General features: G+C 29.4%; 1 protein-coding gene across 4 annotated transcripts in view; it reads left to right on the top strand.

The window, feature by feature from the left end:
- Nucleotides 1–958: 958 nt before the first annotated feature.
- Nucleotides 959–19,914, top strand: part of LOC107442831 (uncharacterized) — a 105,816-nt gene continuing 86,860 nt past the window's right edge. The window contains exons 1-6 of one of the 4 annotated variants that reach the window (XM_071184577.1): nucleotides 959–977; nucleotides 4,857–4,964; nucleotides 7,044–7,161; nucleotides 10,021–10,133; nucleotides 12,755–12,887; nucleotides 14,873–15,057. In XM_071184577.1, the coding sequence (XP_071040678.1) occupies nucleotides 4,934–4,964; nucleotides 7,044–7,161; nucleotides 10,021–10,133; nucleotides 12,755–12,887; nucleotides 14,873–15,014 (537 nt within the window). In that variant the 5' untranslated portion in view covers nucleotides 959–977; nucleotides 4,857–4,933 and the 3' untranslated portion in view covers nucleotides 15,015–15,057. Of the gene's footprint in view, nucleotides 978–2,128; nucleotides 2,331–4,856; nucleotides 4,965–7,043; nucleotides 7,162–10,020; nucleotides 10,134–12,754; nucleotides 12,888–14,872; nucleotides 15,058–19,914 lie in introns of those variants that run through there. The other 3 variants (XM_071184576.1, XM_043048862.2, XM_071184578.1) reach the window with 3 other exon arrangements.

Here is a 19,914-nt window from a genome sequence, read left to right as displayed (position 1 = left end):
TTCGAACAGTAATTATTTTCAAAATTAATTATCAATAACGTCAATAATAATATCGGCGCTTTATTACTTTCTCTTCAACGAATTTGTACTATTTTCCCCTTAATTTACTTTTCAGCTCAAAACTTATTTTTTAAAATTTTAATTACTTTATATTTTAAATTATTTAGCTTTATAAAAACCCGTTTTTAAAGCATAACTATAAATAAAATAAACACGCGGTAATAGACAAAATAACACTCAAAACAAACACAATAAATCAGGTGACGTATTCTGCTTATGCAAGCAAGATCACGTTGATGTTTCAGATAACCTGACAGAACTTAATAAAAAAATAATTAAATATTTGAGAACGCGCAATGAACAACGTTGCTGATTAGAGCTATAAGCTAACAAATATCATTGGTGTTATCTTTAAAATATTTGTCAAAACTGAATCGTCTATGGCTTATTTTAAAACAATGGCTTTCGCTGAACCAATGACAAAATTCCATTTCTTAAATGTCTCCGAATTAAGAAATCTGATTAAAAAGCGAAAATTGATCTTCTTAAAAATTTGCCGTATGTCAGCTTTATGTTGAATTTCGTATTCTTAAAATTTATCGCTCATCCAATCTGTTGTTTACAGACACACACAAATTCTTTATTTTATTATACCTATAGATATGCATGACAGCTTTTAATACAACATTTGAATATTTCATCCTCACAAAAAAAGAAAAACTTGCCAAACAAGCGTAGTAGCATCGCGATGAGTTATCTTTTTTCATTCATTCTTTTCCTTTTTATTTTGCGTGTTTACATTTAGAGAAGAATGACTATCCTTTTCCATGCAGACTGAAGATTATTAGCAGAACAAAATTAAAGTTAGTATCGTTTCTAAAATCTGGCATATGTTTAAAACTCTGGAAGGATACAATTCGTTACGCATTTACGACACACGAACATCATGAAGTGGCTCGCTGGACTAGTATTTAGCCGTATGTATAATTTTTGACATTTATGCTTATTTGGATTTAGAAATATTTCAATAAAAAATACAAAACGTAGTAGAAGTTACCATGTTTTAGAAGAAAACAGTAACAATTACTATTTCTTAGAAATGGTCACAATTGTAACTCATTGTATCTTTCTAATTTAAAAGCAGTAATATACTTTTTGAACTAGAAGCTGTGAACTCAAATTGCTAATAAAATTCATTTTGTCAAGATTATAAATAGAAATTTAATAAAAATCTATTACTTTGTAGTCTAGTCTTACTTGTCATAGAAGAAAAGCAGGAAAAATTAATATTTTTTGTAATAGGACACATTCGAAGCTTGAAATGTTAATTTTTAATCATAGGAAAAAATAATGTTGAAAACGGGAAATTAAAAATAGGAAGGAAAAAAATTTCAAGAGTCATTAATTCAATAAGCAGTCAAGAGTCATAATTCATAATGAAAAGTCAAAACCATTTCCAAAGTTTTTTAGATGTAAGTAATAACTACTTATTTAGTAATAAGTAAAAGTAAGTTTGTCAACGCAATAATTAGTAATGAAACTTCATAAAGTAATGAGATAAAAATTCAATTTATGAAGTCAATTTGTTTTTCGAAAATAAAACTCTATATAACATATTCCCTTCCAAAAGGATTTAGCAAATAATATTTCAATAAGGCAACCTTCCTAACTAAAGATTTAATTTATTACGGTTCACATGAAGTTCAATTCATTTAACTGATTATAATGAATTAATCAGGAAATATTTTAGCCTTATCAATGGGCTAAAAAAATAAAACTATTAATTAATTATGCATGCTTAGTATATATATTTAAATTTATTTTTAAACATTTTTTTTAAATTTAAAGACACAATATATACCTTAATAGTTAAGACATACGGTAATCTATAGTACCCAAATTATGTATCTTGTTCTTTAAAAGAAGCGATGTGAGTTGGCATTCTGAAATTTATTGTTTTATTTATTTCTTATTTAAATAATCAAAACAATAATATTAGAAATATTGAGATCGATATATGACTCCTGTTGCAACATGGCCGGAAACGAGTTAGCGTATACCACTTCCGTGCAAAGTCTGTACTTAACGGAAATCAAATAAGAAATAAAATAAATAAAACCTTCGGTTTTTATTATGTTTTCCCCCTTTATATTTCGTGTTTGCATCTTCAGAAGTGGTTACTCTTTTATATGCAGTATATTGATTTGAATATTTTAAGAACAACTGTCAAATTTGCAGTTAAATTTGTGCAAAAATTTTTGAATGTTCAATTCTTTCGGCGCTTAAAGAACAAGACATTATGAAGTGGTTCACTGGATTAGTTTTTTGCAGTTAGTATATTTTTTTGTCGTTTATTACATTTTCGTTTAGAGCTTTAAATATATTTTAATAGAACATCACTTGTCCAATGTAATAATTTTTTTAAAGGAAAGTTGTAAAAAATTATAATTTTTTAGGAGCTATAGTGCTAGACGTCTCATTTTAGTTAGAAGAAATTTATTTTGTGAAGATGAAGCTTGTAATTTCAATAAAAAAATTGAAAGTGATGTTCATTTATAAAAGGTGAACAAATCTTAGAAAAATACATTAAAAATTTGTATTTTGGAGCTAGCCATGTTTATACCCCTTAGTCACATTTTAATTTGAATCAGTGAATCGATTTTAAATTAGAATAATGAGCAAAAAAATATAAGTAAGAAAAATAATAGTAATAAATAAGTAAAAAACATACAATACTAATTAAAAGTCTCCACGTCTAAAGAGAATGCAGTTAAAATTAATGTTTTTTAAGTTTTGCCACGTTTTGTGCTCAAAATCACATTCTAAATTTGAACCAGTAAATAGATTATAGTAAATAGAAAATTGAACTCAAATTAGTAAATAAATTCATTTTGTGAAGCTGAAGTTTCCATAAACTGTAGTACAAAAATAGATTACTCAATAAATGTGACCAAGTTTAAAAGAATATAGTAAAGATTAACATTCTTGTCCCGTTTGGTGCTCAAACTCACATTTTATTTTTTTCAATAGAAATTTTATTAGAGATAAAGAACTCTTCTTGCTTATTAAATTTATTTTGTGATGCTGAAGCTTACATATATACTCTAGTAAAAATGCCTTACTGGACACGACTTTTAGAATATGCAACTTTAACACTTAAAATAAATAATATATTAATTAGAATTAAAAACTTAAAATAATAAATAATGCAAGGATCTTAAAAAGTATTAGATTATAAAGATTATAGGTTTTCCAGCATCCAAAATTTAACCCAATTGCAAAAAAAGAATAAGTTTTGGCCTCAAACTATTGCAGAACATCAGTGGCATGTCATATACCAAAATTATACTAAAATATTTGATAAATATTATCAAAATTTCGATGATATCCCATAATGACCTTTAAAACAACTCATCGTGGCATTTTATAAAATCATCATCATCATAGTTGGCCAGACAGCCCAATGTGAGCCAATGCCTGAAGATTTCTCCATAACGATTTATCTTTTATCTCCAACTATTTTCATTAATTGCCAAAAAATCAGATTCCACCGAATTAGTTTTCTCAATCACCGCCTTCCTAACCTTTTTGTTCCAGTGGGTCTGAAACGGAATATCTTTTTTATTGTAGTCTCATCATTCTTTCGAATCAAGTGGGCCATCCAATTCATTCTAGTTTTTTTTATGTATTAGATTGTTTATAAATCAGGTTGTTTATAAATCTTGAACAATTCAGAGTTAAATCTCCTTCTCCAGTTATTGTTTTTCCTTTACACCACCAAGTATACTCCCCAAAATCTTTCTCTCAAATATTGCGATACAATTTTCCTCCAGTTTTGTCATTGTCCAGGCTTCAGAAGCATATGTCATTACAGGCCTGACGAGAGTTTTGCAAATTAAAAACCTTATTTTTCTAAAAAGAAACCTAGGGATAATAAATCTTCTCATCCTATAGACAGCCCAATCCTATGTGCCAGTTAGAGTCCAGTTTTTTATTTCAGGGGACATTCCGTTATCAATAGCAATAATTGTTCCTAAGTAAGTAAGACTCCTTGCTGTTTCAAATATATAAGAATCTATTTCAAGAAAGGAGTGTGGGACTCTGTTTCTTGAGAATAATATGTATTTTAGTTTTTCTACATTTATGACTAAGACCATTTGTTTTGCAGCCACCTCAAGGTCAAGAAATGCCTCTTTCAGGGCAGAAAAGGGAATTACATCAATATCATCAGCATATACAAGCATTTATAAAATATTTCATTTAATATTTTACCATTATTAATATATTAATTGTTTCCATAACTTTATGTTTCAAGGAGTAATAAATATATTAATAATAAAGACATAATATACTATTTATATATTTTATTCGAACTTTAAGGAATTTGATTTAAATAAAGCCAATTACTACTAGTTTCTGGAAGAGAAGTAGTGTAGGTCAATCAGTTTAATTTATTCCCCAGTATAATCTCGCTTAAAAATTTTCTTCTTAAAAACATTTTCAACAAAAATGTGTTATAATAATATGTTACTAATTTTTTACGAATATAACAGTACTTATAAAATGTTACAGTAGAAACAGTGCCGAACTTTCCTTGCAGTATTTTGAGGAAAACAAATAAAAGAGTAAATGATAATAAAATGAAAAAGGGGTACATGAAATACAAAGTATATGCAGCATAGCAACTAATTGAAATATTTCGTTCTCAGAAAGCGTTTTTATCATTTTCATTGTTCTATTCTTTTTATTTTTACGTTGCGTGTTTACGTCGACGGCAATGACTACTCTATTTCACCTACACTGAAGGTTATTGTAGCTATCAAGACAAATATCTGAATTGTATCTTTTTTTTACAGCTGTCAATTTTCATTTTAAGTTTGCATAAAAATCTCTGCATATTTGATTCTTCACTCATTCACTACACACAAACATCATGAAAGGGTTCTGCGGATTAGTTTTATGTCGTATGTATGATTATTTTTAAACTCATGTTTAGTTGGTTTTAAATATATTTTCATTGAATTGTTTCAATTATTAGAAGTTAAATGAAGAAACGATATTAATATTCTTGTTGTTGGTCATATTTTCTGCTCCATGTTTCATTCCAATTTAAATGTGTAAATAAGAGTAAGTGGGTGACATCGATTGTGTCAAATTTAGTTTTGCTTCCTAGCGGACAAAGTCAGAATTACACTTTATTAGTCAAGTTGAAAGATTTGCCTTATCGGCGTGTTGTTGTTAGTTAATTTATTTCACAGTGTCTGTGTTGATAAGTATGTTTTGCTTTGTCAACTCTCCATTATTCTTATATTTGAAAAAAAGCAATTTTTATTTGTATCATATTTAGTGCATCATATTAGTGCAACTAATTATATGTTTATTAAAGATTTATACCCTAACAAACTATAAGGATTTAGACCAATAGTAGCACTGTTCTGTTTTGTTTAAATAGCATCCACTCTCGAGCTCTACCATCCTGGTATTCCCTGGTACAACCGGAAACTACCCCGATCGGTTAATACCCCTCCCCTTGATGTGTGTCTATGTTGGCTGGACTCACGAAAACTGCAGAACAGCTAATGAAAAAAACAACTATAAGTAAGGCTGAACAAATATTTTATGGGCCTCAGAACAGTATTTATTGTGGACCCTTTCCTCAAAACACAAAAAGCTTCATTTTCATATTTTGTAGAATTTTTGAAGATCCTTTATGGAAAATTGTAGTTTTCTTATCGATATAAAGAAATGCTATGCAATTTTTTTTTTAAAAAAAACTGATTTATAAACACTATATTTCTGTAATGAATTTTGGTTGGGATCCTCAGTCCAGGATCTGAGATAATTGTCTCTCTCACCCCTTTCCTTGAGTGCGGCCTTGATTACATCACATGTAAATTACATACATGTTTTTTTCTTCTTTTAAATTGTCATATAAGGTAGAAATGTCTGTTGTTTGCCCAATGAAATTCTAGTATTTATAAATTCATTATAGAGTTAATATGTGCACCCGGTCTTATTCCTGGTGTGACAAGACCGAACTATTTGGCTTTTTCTAAAAAAAATAATAATTTATAATAAAATAGTATATCTGTGAATATTTAGGAATGATATATTAAACACAACTAAACATGAAATATCTTTATCAAATTTGGCAGTTTCAGTATCGAACAATTTTGCTCCAAGAGGCCTTCAAATCTTGGCTACCCTATCCAACCCTATGTTATTCGTGTTTTGTTCTGAAAGTCTAAGTTATAGAAGTAAAGTTTTGGTTTAATTTTTTAACGTATATTTTTGCTTTTTGGACAAAGGAGAATTAGAATTATGTGAATAATCTATAGTATTAACTGCGGCTGATATATTTATTAGTCATCAAATACAATAAATACAATTAAATAAAGTTTTCTTTTTTTTTCTTTTTTAAATACGGTTAACCTTTAATATGTCTCTCAGGAATCCCTTTCAAAAATGAAGCTGAGAAAATACTCATTAGGAGTGCAAATAATGCAAACAAATATTTAAGTGAGAAAAAAAACAGAAGTGATTTTGAAATCTATCAAATCACTAGGGAAAAAGACGATACAAAAATCTTGAAAACATGTTTCATTCAAGAAAACAGAAGTTTAAAGGCGATTATTATGAATACCTACTAGTTTAATTTAATCAGTTAATCAAACTGGTTTTGATATTTCTCCTCCCAGTTTCTTAACAGTAATTAGACAGCTTTCATTTCCTTTTCCTCAACCAAAATATTTATTTGAGAAAACTAATGTTCATATTTATTTTTTTGTTGTTGCTTTATTTTCCCCAAGGATTTTAAAAATGTATACAAAGCCATGAAACATCTTGTATTCCCGCAATATTTAGATTAAAAATATTTGAATAATTTTGCACCTTTTTATCATTGGAAATAGTAAGTTTTGAATGAAAAAACATTGAATCATCCTTTTGACTTTTTGGCAAACATATAAAAATTGAAATGAATGATATTTTGTGAAACTGTCTTTCTGACCGCAATAATATCAATCTTTTTTTTTTAATTTCAGTTGTAGTTGGCTTGGCCGTTTCTGAAGAAGAAGTTGACTATTTATCAAACTATTATTGCTATTTGGCTAAAGTGTTTAAATTCAGATTGAATGCTGATTATAGTGGAGGATGGTGCAAGTGAGTACTTTCTTGAAATACACAATCGCAACTTTCTTTTGTATCATACAAAAATATTTTTGGTTCAGAACTTGAATTGAAATTTAGAGGAATAGAAAGTGTAGACTGAGCGGCTACTTTAATTCCGTTCACTTAATGCAATGTTTGGCCCCATTTTGCCTTTAATACAGCTTTGGTCGTTTTAAGAGCCATTGATAGGTCGCATTAGAAACCATGTTTGAAAAAACAAACCTCATTTTTTAAACTGTATGAAGCTGCAGGATTCTTGAGGAATGGCTTTTTCTAACTTCATCTCGAAAATGCTCGAAAGAATTATGATCTGGAGACCTTAAAGGCCAATGCAGCATAAAGATTTAAAGTCTCTATTATGTTTCCTAGTCCTCTCCTTTACAATACCAGCAGTATGACAGCCTCCATTGGAGACAATGGGATAAATCTTCGGCTTCACAGTACGAGCGCAATAAAAAATTAAATATCAAATTACGGTAAAAAAATACTGGACCCTAGCTGCAGCCTCCTTAATATTCATTTTTATCGCAATATTTTTTACAGTAATGTTCCCTGAAATATTTATTTACTAAAGTGATTCAGTGATTTTAGAGTATGTATTGCAATAAAAATTGCAGTATATGATATTTTATGTTCCGTAAAATTTTACGGTAAAAATGGACTTTTTACCATAATTGGATCTGGAATATTTTTTACTGCATACTTGTTCTCTAACGTTATTTAGTGATCCAGACTTATCTTAACCAAACTCTTACATTCATGGTTTTAAAGTATGCCAGCCCTAAATAAAGCTCTAGAGGCATCACTTTACCACTTACTATCAGGCAATCATAATAAATAAGTCACTCAGTATAAGAAAGGCTCGGTTCAATGTTGAACCATAAAGTACCATACCTTAAATATGTTTAATAATTTTAAGAATTAAAAAAAGTACCATATTCTTTGTTTAAAAAAATCTGAAAGAGTCGTATTTTTTTAATTACTAGATATTATGAATTCAATTAATTAGTGTCATGAAGTCGTTAATGAATTAGTCTTGTTAATGAAGAATTTAATTTTCAACTGTGGTACACAAATTAGTCACGCAATTTGATCGAAGGGAAAAATTATGATATTCGTTTAATACATTACGCTACAGTTCAGCAATAAGTAGTAACATTTAACGTTATTACTGTTGAATAAATTTGAACGCTATTATCAATCATCTGTTCAATATTGCGCTACAAACATAAACCTAGTATTTCAGCAAAGTATTTCTTCCTTTTATATAAATCTTTAACCGAAACCACAGTCAAGAAACCCTTAACACGTATCCCCCGATTTCCACGAGCAAAGTAAAAGTAATAAAAAACTTCCGCCTGGATTCATTTTTCTGTCTATTTAGCAGTGCAGCTAATTCTTTTTCTGCTCCTGGTTTCATTCAGCTTTTCTGTGGTGTTTAATAATTATTTATTCAGATCTGGGTGACGGATTATCCATATTTCTGAGTAATATGCAAACATAGTTTTGCAATTTTTTTTTAAAAGCTCAAAGACATCTGGCAGGAAGCGTTTCGCGAGTGATGCAACCTACAAGCCTAACTATATATTTCCGACATTGGTAACAGTTACAACTTTGATTTCATGTACATTGAATATAGTTATAGTTAAACTCCACGTTTTGCGCATTTTTATTAGTATATAAGTTTTACCTTTGTAATTCATGAAATTAATCATAATTTAACAATGATCAATTTCCTAAGTTTTGCTTTTTTTATAATTGTTCTTCAATTTTAATTTTCCGACAATTTTTTTATGATAAAATTCTGTATTTAAAAACAAGAACTATTTTTAATTTTATTCTGTATATTACCATTAAAATGTATATAGATTTGAAACAATTAATAAAGGAAACACGCATTTTTTTTAATATCTATTTTGATAAAAAAAAAAATACGCAGCAAGATTGTAAACAACGATTCTCAGATCATCATCGGAAAAGTTTTTTCGGTCTTATCATAAAAGTACGCAAATACTGGTAATTTCCTATTCTAAAATGGGATCCTAAGGTAAATAAGGTTTCTGTTTCAGTTTAATCTTAGTGCATGGTTCTCGTGAGTTAGGAAAATTAGATTGCAATATAATTCTGTCTCCTATTAGTTCTAAGTTTCAAGCAAACTCCGAAAGTCTCCCATTGTATCAATGTTTTTTTTTAAACAATGTATGAGGACGGTCTTTTATCTGCTACCACACCTACCAATTCAAATCAACATATTAATTTTAAGTTTGATAAGCTTTGGGCTAATAATCTTCATTTCTATCACTGTGTCTCAGTTTGTTTACTATGTTACTAGTGATAACTACGAGATAACGGCTTAATTGCAACGTTATGTGCAGTGCTGGTTTTCGCATTTTTACTGGGTATATTTCCCTATCGTGATCTGCCACGCCAACTAAAATCGCCAAAGCACCAAATTGATTTTGAACTGGAAATTTTTCGTTAAAACACGTGTATATTTTTCCCTGAGGGTGTTTACGAGTTACCTCCTTCGAGTTGGTTTCTTTCTGTGATGTTTTTTATTTAGTTTCTGGTGTGCTGCTGCCCGGAAGTTGCCATAACTTGGCGATAATTCTGTCACATATCACGATACGGAAATCTCTCCTTTTTTTATTTCTCACTGTGACAAAAGAAGTGGTCATTATTAATATTGACCGGTGAGTATCAATAATAACCGGATTTATAACTTTAACCGCAACTATATTTGAACATATTAAAAATATTTCAAATATATTTCAAAAAATCACCAGAAAAGTGCAGCACAAATTATTTTATCCGCATTATTTTTGTAATTAGCTAATACTCCATTTCCAGATATGAACCAACTATTACGAAATATCAGATACAGGCCGCTGAAGAATGTCAAACAGGATTCGCTGATGTAGCAAGGAAATATTATGACAATTTGAATGAAGTGTGCACTGAAGGTATTATACTTTTATATTATAAGATTGCGAACAACTCTTATCGTTCAATTGCTAGTTTTGCGTTGTACAATAGCCTGTAACAGTACAGTTTGTATTTTAATATCAACAGTTTCTTTGAAAATCAATCAATTATTGTTTTAAGGAAAAAATGAAGCAGGTGCAAGTCAAGAGCAAAAATAACATTCAACAATAATTAACATGACATAAAATAATATAAGTGTTGAAAAAAGATGCGCTGTGCGTGAAATAAAAAACAAAACTCATTGGATAACTTATTTTCACGTACTAAGTGTCAGTCTTAATAATGATTTTAAATATTATATATTATAAATATTATAAGTAATTTGAGACGATGTTTTAAGTTTCGAAATCAAACACAAAAACATCTTTTCTCAATATAAACGTATCTCCCCCCCCCCCTGAATTTGGACTCATGACCCTCAATATATGAGGGTTTGCCGCAATCTGAGAAATACGGTCCCAATACTTTAGGCAGGACAGTGGTTGAAAGTTTAGACCTTTAATTGCTAATCTTACTTTTTACATATTTCACTGTATCTTGAAAACTTTGTAAACGAATTACAAAGTTTTGCATACAATTATAAAATCCTTTTATCCAAAATTAAATAATTATTGTTTTGCTCGCTACTTTATTTAAAAATTATCGAAAAAAATTTGAATTGTAACGCATTAGAATTTTACATCATTTTAAATAATGTAATTTTATTAAAATATAAAATTTGAATTAATAGACGAGTTTTATAAAAGTTTTCTGAGGAACTATATGAAGAAACTTCTTTATAAGATCTAGTGATCAGACTGCGATTCAGATTAATAAATCTAACCTTTAAATATGCAAATTCTCTTGTGTATTCAATATTTTTAGTCACGTTGCATTTAGATTTTTGAACTTTAGAAAAGGAAGCAAGGTACTGCAATCTGGAATTTACATTCCAAATAGTTAAGGAAAGAGAGTGATTAAAAGTTTTGACTACTTAATGTTAATTTCCGCTTTAATGCATATTTCGCAGTATTTCTGAACTTTTGAACGTGGTTGTAAATATTGTTTGTCCAAAAATAGTTCAAAAATGTTTATTACATTTATTTATTGTATTTTTGAAAATATTTTTAAAAACTAATATACGTTAGTCAAATTTGAAAACTATGAAGTACACAAATATTTTTATAATTTTGAATTATGTATTTTTGATTGAAATAAAGAAATTTTGTATGATATCGATAACATACTACTTGAGATATGTAAAATACTACATTATTCGAAAGCTAATGAATTACGTTTGGTGGAATTTTGTATTTGGACAGCATTTTGCATATTTTGGGATTCAGTACAAATTACAGTACCGGTAACGTGCGTGCTGATACTTCTTATCGTAAAATTTTACGAAACAAAAAATCTTATATAACTTAATTTTTACAGCAAAATTACTTAGAATAAAAATTCTGATATAAGCTTTTAATGTAAGAGTGAATTGTGCAAAATTAACGAACTTTACTAGCAAGAATTTATTTCTGCACTTTAATTATGAATTTAGCGAGCTTTTAAAATATTTTATTTTTTATAGTGTTCCGACTGCTTTTATATTTTTAATATTTTGTAAAAATGCTCTTTCCATGTAAGCGCGCACCTTTATCTATAAAAAGGGTTTTTAGGAACAAAATTACGAATTTTCGATACTATGCTCGAACCACATAAGGATAGTGTTTACATACCACCCCTTTAAAATTTGCAAAATGCTGAAATAACATTGTTTTTCAAAGATTAGTCGCCCAAAAGAATGAACCGGGCACAGTTTAATTGCCTAACACTCGAAGTGAAGCAATGATTTTAAATTATATGAATCAACTTACCGGGAAGAATTATCTGGGCTTTGTAACGAACAAATTACTTAAATGTTTTAAAAGTTGTGAAACTTTTCGAAAATCACCAATTTGGAAGAAAAAAAAATTCTACCTAGATGAAAATTGTCAAAATAATTGCCTTAATCTATGTTTTTGCAAATTTTTATGAGTCCGGATAATCCATCATTGGAGTACGTTTATATATAAAAAAAATTAGACCACAAACGCTTTTCATTTTTCCAAAACTGTGGCTTTTCTCCTTATTGACGCTTTGCCCCATTTTCAGATTAAGTGTAGACAGGTTGGCATTGAATAGGCTAAATTTGATAAGATTAATCATGAGTAACTCTTAACAAACTCACAGCATCTACGAGAAAAGCATGTTATTCTCAAAAAAAGCATCATTTCATATGACGACGAAGTCTTTGAAAGACAGCCATAAACACGATCCAAACCCGTGGTCTCGTTCTCGAGTTATTAGCGAACAAGAGAGTGTTTCACTTATACATAATTTTTTATATATTTAGATATATATATATATATATATATATTTAGATGTTAATCTTTACTTTCTTTAGGAATGTCAGAAAGAAGTAAGAATCCTAATTGTCGTAGTGCCACACATTTATCCTCATTTTATAAAAACGCAGCTTAGCTATATAGTTTGTATTTGAACAACTATGTGACTAAGTAGACAAAGGTGTTCAACACGGAAAACTCGTATTACATTTTAAATTTAAAATACTTCTTTATTTTTACAGGTTTAAAAGGAAAATGTGGTAGAGATATGTTTACTGATATTGGAAAAGAATGTTTTCAGGATTACTATAATGATTTAGGAAAGCCTGGTTCTAATCCGTTTGACCCGCTTGAAAGCGAAAGAGTTTTGTGCAAGTAAGTCATTAATAAAATGTTGGGACATTTAGTTCAATTAATTTCAAAAACCATTACATATATGTTTTACAAATAATGTTTTCACCCTAAGCGACAAACATTTTTTTCAAATTTTATTTAAAGTCAAATTTAGCACATAATGTTTTCATGAAGTGTGCGAAAGGTACCGTTTAGTTTTAAAATCTTTGAAAAAAAATTTCTTCATAAAATCGTGACTTGATTTTCTTTCATTTTCTATTGAACTATACAAACATTATATCAGTCATTTTTAAAATTTAAAAATTGGTGTTCCTAATGTTAAATATAAGCATTAGAAATACGAATTTTTAATGTTGGCCGGCCCTTTTTTGCAATATATCTTAAAAAACTTTTAAGCAATTTCTTAATTTACAACTTTTAAGCAATTTCTTAATTTACAACTTTAAAGCAATTCTTCTTAATTAACAACTTTTAAGCAATTTCTTAAATTACAACTTTTAAGCATTTCTTCTTAATTAAAAACTTTTAAGCAATTTCTTAAATTACAACTTTTAAGCATTTCTTCTTAATTAACAACTTTTAAGCTATTTCTATACGTCATCAACCATCTTTAGATACTCTTTTTCTGCTATTTTATTTTCTCTCTGTTATTATTTTTGTTTGAAAATTAATTTATAGTACTGTTTTGTTATTCACTTTTATTTTCACTATAAGGCCGTGATAGCGCAGTGGTTAGAGAATCGAACTCCGATCAGGAGGAACCAGGGTTTAATCTACGATCAGCTAGGACCCACCGAGTACATGTGATGTACGTGCTCTTAAATTCCTGTGGTCGGTCGCTGATCAGTACCATAGGTACAGGGAGGAGAAATTTCCTTCCCAATAAGATCCATGACACAATTGCGAAAGTGGCTAATTAGTGGTGATGCCATCCATCCGAGAGATTTTGAGCTAAGACTTACTTTCACCTTTGCGGTACTCTCTTGTTAAGCGAAAGGCGTATCTTTCTGACTTAATTTGTAAAAACCACTGACTTAAGAGATTGTATTGACCAAGTGCCATATGAAACAAAAAGTAATACATTATGCTATGTTTTGTTTTTATTATAGCACTGTTTCCTGTTGATATTATGACTACAGTAGAGAGCCGATTATCCGAACCCTTATTATCCGAACGTCCAATTATCCGAACTATGTCCGAATTCATTTTTTTCTTTTTTTTAAAGTTTAGAATACTTTTTAACTTATCAACAATTTTTCTAAATTTCTGAACCAGTAGATCTTCCGGATGAAAAGATGCCAGGTTATTCAGTAGAAAAAATAGAAGACTGGTGTCGAGACACTGAAAACGTCCCAGGATTTCAAATGATGAAATCGTTGCCGAAATTTTGAATGAAATTCGGAACTCCGCAGAGGAAGAGGGAGAAGTAGGTGATCAAGTTCAAGATAGTGGACCTTTTCATATAGAAGAATACAATGCATTAGATATTGCAATTAATTGCCTAGAACGTCAAAATGATGTTGATCCAGTTCAATTGATTCAAGGGATTTGACTGCTCAAAAAGGAGCATCATCTTTGAAACAAAAGTTTTTGCTGGATTTCTTTTGCAGTGGAATGGAAAATACGGAAAAATGTGGTCAAATCAGTAATTGACAAAAAAGTCATAAAAAGTTGAAATATGATATGATAAATAAAATTCAAAATGAAAAAAAAGTTTTAAAAAAAATTTTTGTAAAATTGAAAAAATGTAAACATAAAATTGAAAAAAAAAACCTTTTAAACAGAGTTATTTTAGATAGTACTACTATTCCTAAACCTAGAAAAAAATGTGAAGGGTAGTTAGTGCATAAATAATAATCATTTAAACTAGATTTCAAACAACTTTTCAATTATCCGAACCACAGTCGGTCCCGAGCAGTTCGGCGTGTTTAATGCAGTATTGAGAGCAAATTGCATCTTTTAAATCCAATCAACCATTAACGATTATTCCTTTTCATTTGTTTTAGACACATTGATACAATGATGGCCTGCCAATTCACAAAAGTTGAAGAGCAGTGTAAGAATGAGTATCCAGTTTTCCTCCGAGTTATGACGGCTTTCGTGAATCTACAACATAGTGTTTGTGCAATTATTCCTGATTCTTCTTAGAATTAATAGTAATATGAGAAATAAAAAAAAATTTCTTACTGAATACGTCTCTCAACTTTTGTTTAATCCTCGCATTTTTAACTCACGAATTACTTGATGTATAAATATATATAGTTTAAAAACCGTTTTTGTAAATAAGGTTAATAAAATATCACAAAGTACAAGCAATAACACATAAAACAAACGAAAATAAATAACGAATAAGAAAAAAAAGATTTTTATCAATGCAATCAAAATTTCAGTAAAGAAATTCTTACTTTCCGAAAAATACAAACCGAGTTTTGATGAAATATAAATCTGATTATACTAGTTTTAATGAGGAAGAAAAAACTGTTGTATGAATTAAGATTTTTGTACAACTTTTTCTCCATGAACTTTTTTGAACTTTTGAACGATTTTGTGAACTTTTTCTCCGTAAAATTATTGAAAATTAAAAAAAGTTGAACATGAATTTCAGAATTAAGAAAGCATCAAGTAAAAGCTACACAGATAAAAATTGCGGATCAAATTATGGTGTAAAGTGCATCATCCATACAATGCATTTTACAGTAAAACTGCAACAATGCGTAAAACTGTAACAACCGTACAATGCATTTAACAGTAATTTTTACTGTAAAATAATATATTGTAATTTTTACAGTAATGTGTCATTCATTAGAGTGATTATGTGATTTTACATTATTCATTATTGTAGGTATACAGTAGTTATAACGTTAAATTACGGTAATTATTACAGTAATTATTACTGTACGGTAATTATTGCTTTACGATAATTATTACTTTCTGGTAATTATTACAGTAAAAATGACGGTATATCAGATATTTTTTCCTTAAGATGTTCCGGAAAAAAAGGATTTTACGGTAAAAAGCACTGGCATGATGAGTGCCGACCTTTTTACCAAAACCCATTATATCCAAAAATTTTTACAGTGTACAATAAATTAGGTAAAAGCTGATCTTTTAACTCGTAAAAGCAAATATTAAATGTTACTTAATAAAGACAAAACCCCAAATTTAAACGAGATGTATAGATTAAATTTATAAATTCATTNAAAAAAAAAAAAAAAAAAAAAAAAAAAAAAAAAAAAAAAAAAACAGTACAATTATTAATTTTGATGATTTTACCGGTTGCCGATTTACTTATAAAATGCTTTGTAGTGTTAGTGTTAAAAGTGCTGTAGAAACTACAATGATTAATTTTTCGTTACGTTGCGTCTTGAAAAGTAATAATAGTAAAATGCAAATATTCTTTGCAAAGATAAAGATATAATCAGAGCAAAAGGTAATATATAAATATATCCACTAAGAGATACCAATTTCGTTTTCTGGATTCTTAACAACACAACGCTTGACAAACTTAACAAAACACTGACAAAGGAAACTGTAAAAAATGGATACTCAAATATCACGACACTTTCTTCTTCTTTGACTATCCCTGGTATATGCTCCAAGCAAATTTTTCGTCAAAGAGGCGAAATAACTATAGTCACTTCTTCAAGGTAACGAATTTTGTCAAAATTAAATAAAGATTATGACATTCAATTTTCTCCTAAAATAAATCCGCATAGTACCTAATGTATCTAACTAACCTAATAATCCCTTTAACGTGGACATCGTTTAGGTGGCACAAAACAACAGGATCATATAGGACAGATAAATAAATCACATCCATGGTCATCCATGGATGAACCGAGATTTGAACCCGGGATGATTCCTACTCCTTGACTACCCTACAGCTTAATTCGACTGATAACAATGTTAAAAGTGTAGAATAATGATGTATTTTTGTTATTTAACATTCACAACGCACGTCTATATTAGCTGGAGTGATTCCAACAAAAACTGTTACTAACTGGAAAAAAAACTAATTTTTTTTTTTAAAATTTAAATGATTAGCATCCCTTTACTAAAAATAACTTGAAAGTGAGTTTTATAATTGAGATATTTTTGAGATAAAACATAAGAGATCTGATAAAACATTATAACGTAAAGAAATAGATATAGTGCTGGAAAAAAATCTAAAGTTAATGAAGAAAGTGATGAAACGTAAGAAGAATGAACTGGTATGGTTTTATTTTATAATACAGGCATAGAAAATATGACATAATAACATCAAAAGCAAAATGAAATTTATAGTAAAATGCATAACTTCTTACTTTATGTGTCATAATAAGATTTCAACACAAAGTAAGTGGGAAAAAAGTATAAAGTCAATACAATTATTACATCAGAAATCAATGTGAGAGCCTCTGTTTTCAATTACATTTATCAATCTCTCATTTATGGATCCAGATAGAATTGGTAAAATGCTGGAATCAATATTGTTCTAAGAAATCTTGATTGCATCAATGAAATCCAACTTGCACTTGAAACGTTGACCAGATCTGTAAACGTTTCTTACTAAAATACCCCAAAGATTTTTTACTGGTATCAGATCTGGGCAAAGAGATGACCATTCGAGGGGTTTAACCTCATTTGCTTTCGTATGAAGTATAGACTGCCGCATTGTCCTATTGGAAAGTCCAGTCTCTAGATGTTGCATGAAGTAAATTATCCCTCAATATATCCTGATATAAAATTGAATTCATTTTAGTTTTTATAAATTTAATTGGAGCTTCACTGCTTACTGCAAAAACGTCACCAAATCATAAGGGATCCACCACCAAAGGCAAGTTTAGAAAATAAATATGATTCAGTCCGTAAATCGTACGAAAAATATCGACAGCCATCTGGTCCACCCAAATTAAATTTCTATCAATCTGAAAATACCACACCACTCTAATTTGCACCTTTCTTAAGAAGGTTTCTTTGAAAATGCTAAAAGAGCATCTTTATGTAACTTATTTAACAGAGGTTTTTCCTTAATATTTTTAAATTGAATGAATGAATATTCTTAATTAAATTGAATCGAATATTCTTAAATAACTTCTTCTGCATGATTCTTACGTGCGATTGCTGCATGGTAACTGCATTTCATTTGTAATTTGTGCCGATGACATCTTACCGTGACAAAGAAGCTTCCAGATTAATCTTTGTTGCCTTGATAATTTTTTTCTCCTTCCAACGCCCTGTTTATTGTCATAGCTTTCAGGATTCCTGAGGTAACTATTCTCCTCAGACTTGAACCATCCTATTTTTCTGACAGTTTTAGAACCATTTAAGCCCATCTCATTAAAAACTGAAATTTTACCTCATTCGTCTTCCCTTAAATATGTTCCCCTAGGCATTATATTGCTCGTGCAAAAAATCATGTACGATATCATTTACAAGTCAATAAAGGTAACCCCTAAGAATAACCAACTTTCATTATTAACAACCCTTTCACAGTAAAAGAGAGAGTAACTGCTCTCGTGAGATTTCACTATACGTATAGATTTTTTAGCATTACAAGAAACAAATTTTTAGCTAGATTTTGCTGCAAGACTTCAAATTCAACTGTGGAACATCAAACGAAATTTATGATTATTAAAAATAAATTATGAAAAAATTTCATTCCTCTTTATAAATATAAAAAAATCTACAAGTCAAAATAGTGATTTAATGGTTAATGTGTTCTAAGTTGTCTTCATTTACTATATTTCTAAAGTTTGGGTTCCTGTTGGGATCTTCCATGTAATTCCACTGGCGCTAGTATCGCGGTTGTGATGTAACTGCAACTGTGTTTACATTGTATGTTTCAGTTTCGGTTTCCAGTATGTTCTATTTGTTGATGTGTTCTATGTACGTATTGTGAATAAAGTTATTGTTATGTTATAAGTTATCAATATGAGTGCTATCATTGTCAATCATCCTAAATACATATCCCATGCCTTATAATAAACGGTCACAACAGTTCCGCTGGAAAAAGGTTGGCTATTTAGGATTCCGTAGCCGTAGAAATTGGGAACCGCTGTCTAACAGCATGATTTCAAGATTGTTTATCGGGTTAAATTTACTTTTCAGTTTTATATTTTTTACTGAATGAGAACTCTGATTTTGAAAACCGGAATTCGTGGTAAACCGTTACCATATTAACGGAAAAATTAATTGAATGGTTTAAGAACCATATTGATTGGTAAAATTTAACAGAATTTTTACCGAAATGACATTACAATGCAATATGGTATTTTTTAGCAGAATTTCTTTTTCTCCTTGTATAGTAACGTTAACCTTATGGGAGTATATTCTATATACTCATTACCTAATAGATTGTAGTCATCTATACCTTTTTTGAAGAAGAAAAAAACTTTCAGGAGTACTTGTTAAATTTTGGAAAGTTATGTTTGTTTTTTTAAATTCATTTACAGGAGGCTGCGGTGAATCAAGGGATAGCGTTTGCCTCCCAGTGAGGTAAACCAGGTTCGAATCCCAGTGGTGATTGGTTGATACGAATTTAACTCTCGACTCGCCCCAACCACGGTATTGGCGTAAAAATATCCTCAAGATGTCCTAAAGTTTCAAACTTTCACCCACAGTTTGATCAAAGTTTCATCTGGAAGTCCCTTATCTTCTGGTTCAGGCTAAAAAATACAAGGCTTAGGAGTTTACTTTGATCGTTGTAAACTCAGAATTGGATTAACTGTTTAACGCCGGTTATAAATTTGAATAAAACTTATCTACAAAATGATGAAAATCAGTATAAAAATTTGCTGAATTAATTTGCAATCAATTTAACTGTGGGTTAAATAACAATCGTTGCAATTTCCATTTGCCATTGCTTATAAAAAAACGAAAACTGTCGAATATATGGAGAAAAAATATGAACTCTATGCATTCGAATTAAAGTGACAGCAAGAACACATATCACGTCAGATAAATACCTTTATTTTTATCACCATTTTTTCCCGATATGCTTTGTTGTATGCATCTTTTCAAAATAATAACATGTCTTTTATGGCAGTAATATTAAATTTTTTATGAT

The sequence above is a fragment of the Parasteatoda tepidariorum genome, chromosome 8 (genome assembly GCF_043381705.1).
Source record: "Parasteatoda tepidariorum isolate YZ-2023 chromosome 8, CAS_Ptep_4.0, whole genome shotgun sequence".
NCBI lineage: Eukaryota > Metazoa > Arthropoda > Arachnida > Araneae > Theridiidae > Parasteatoda > Parasteatoda tepidariorum.
This window is presented reverse-complemented; position numbering and strand designations above follow the sequence as displayed.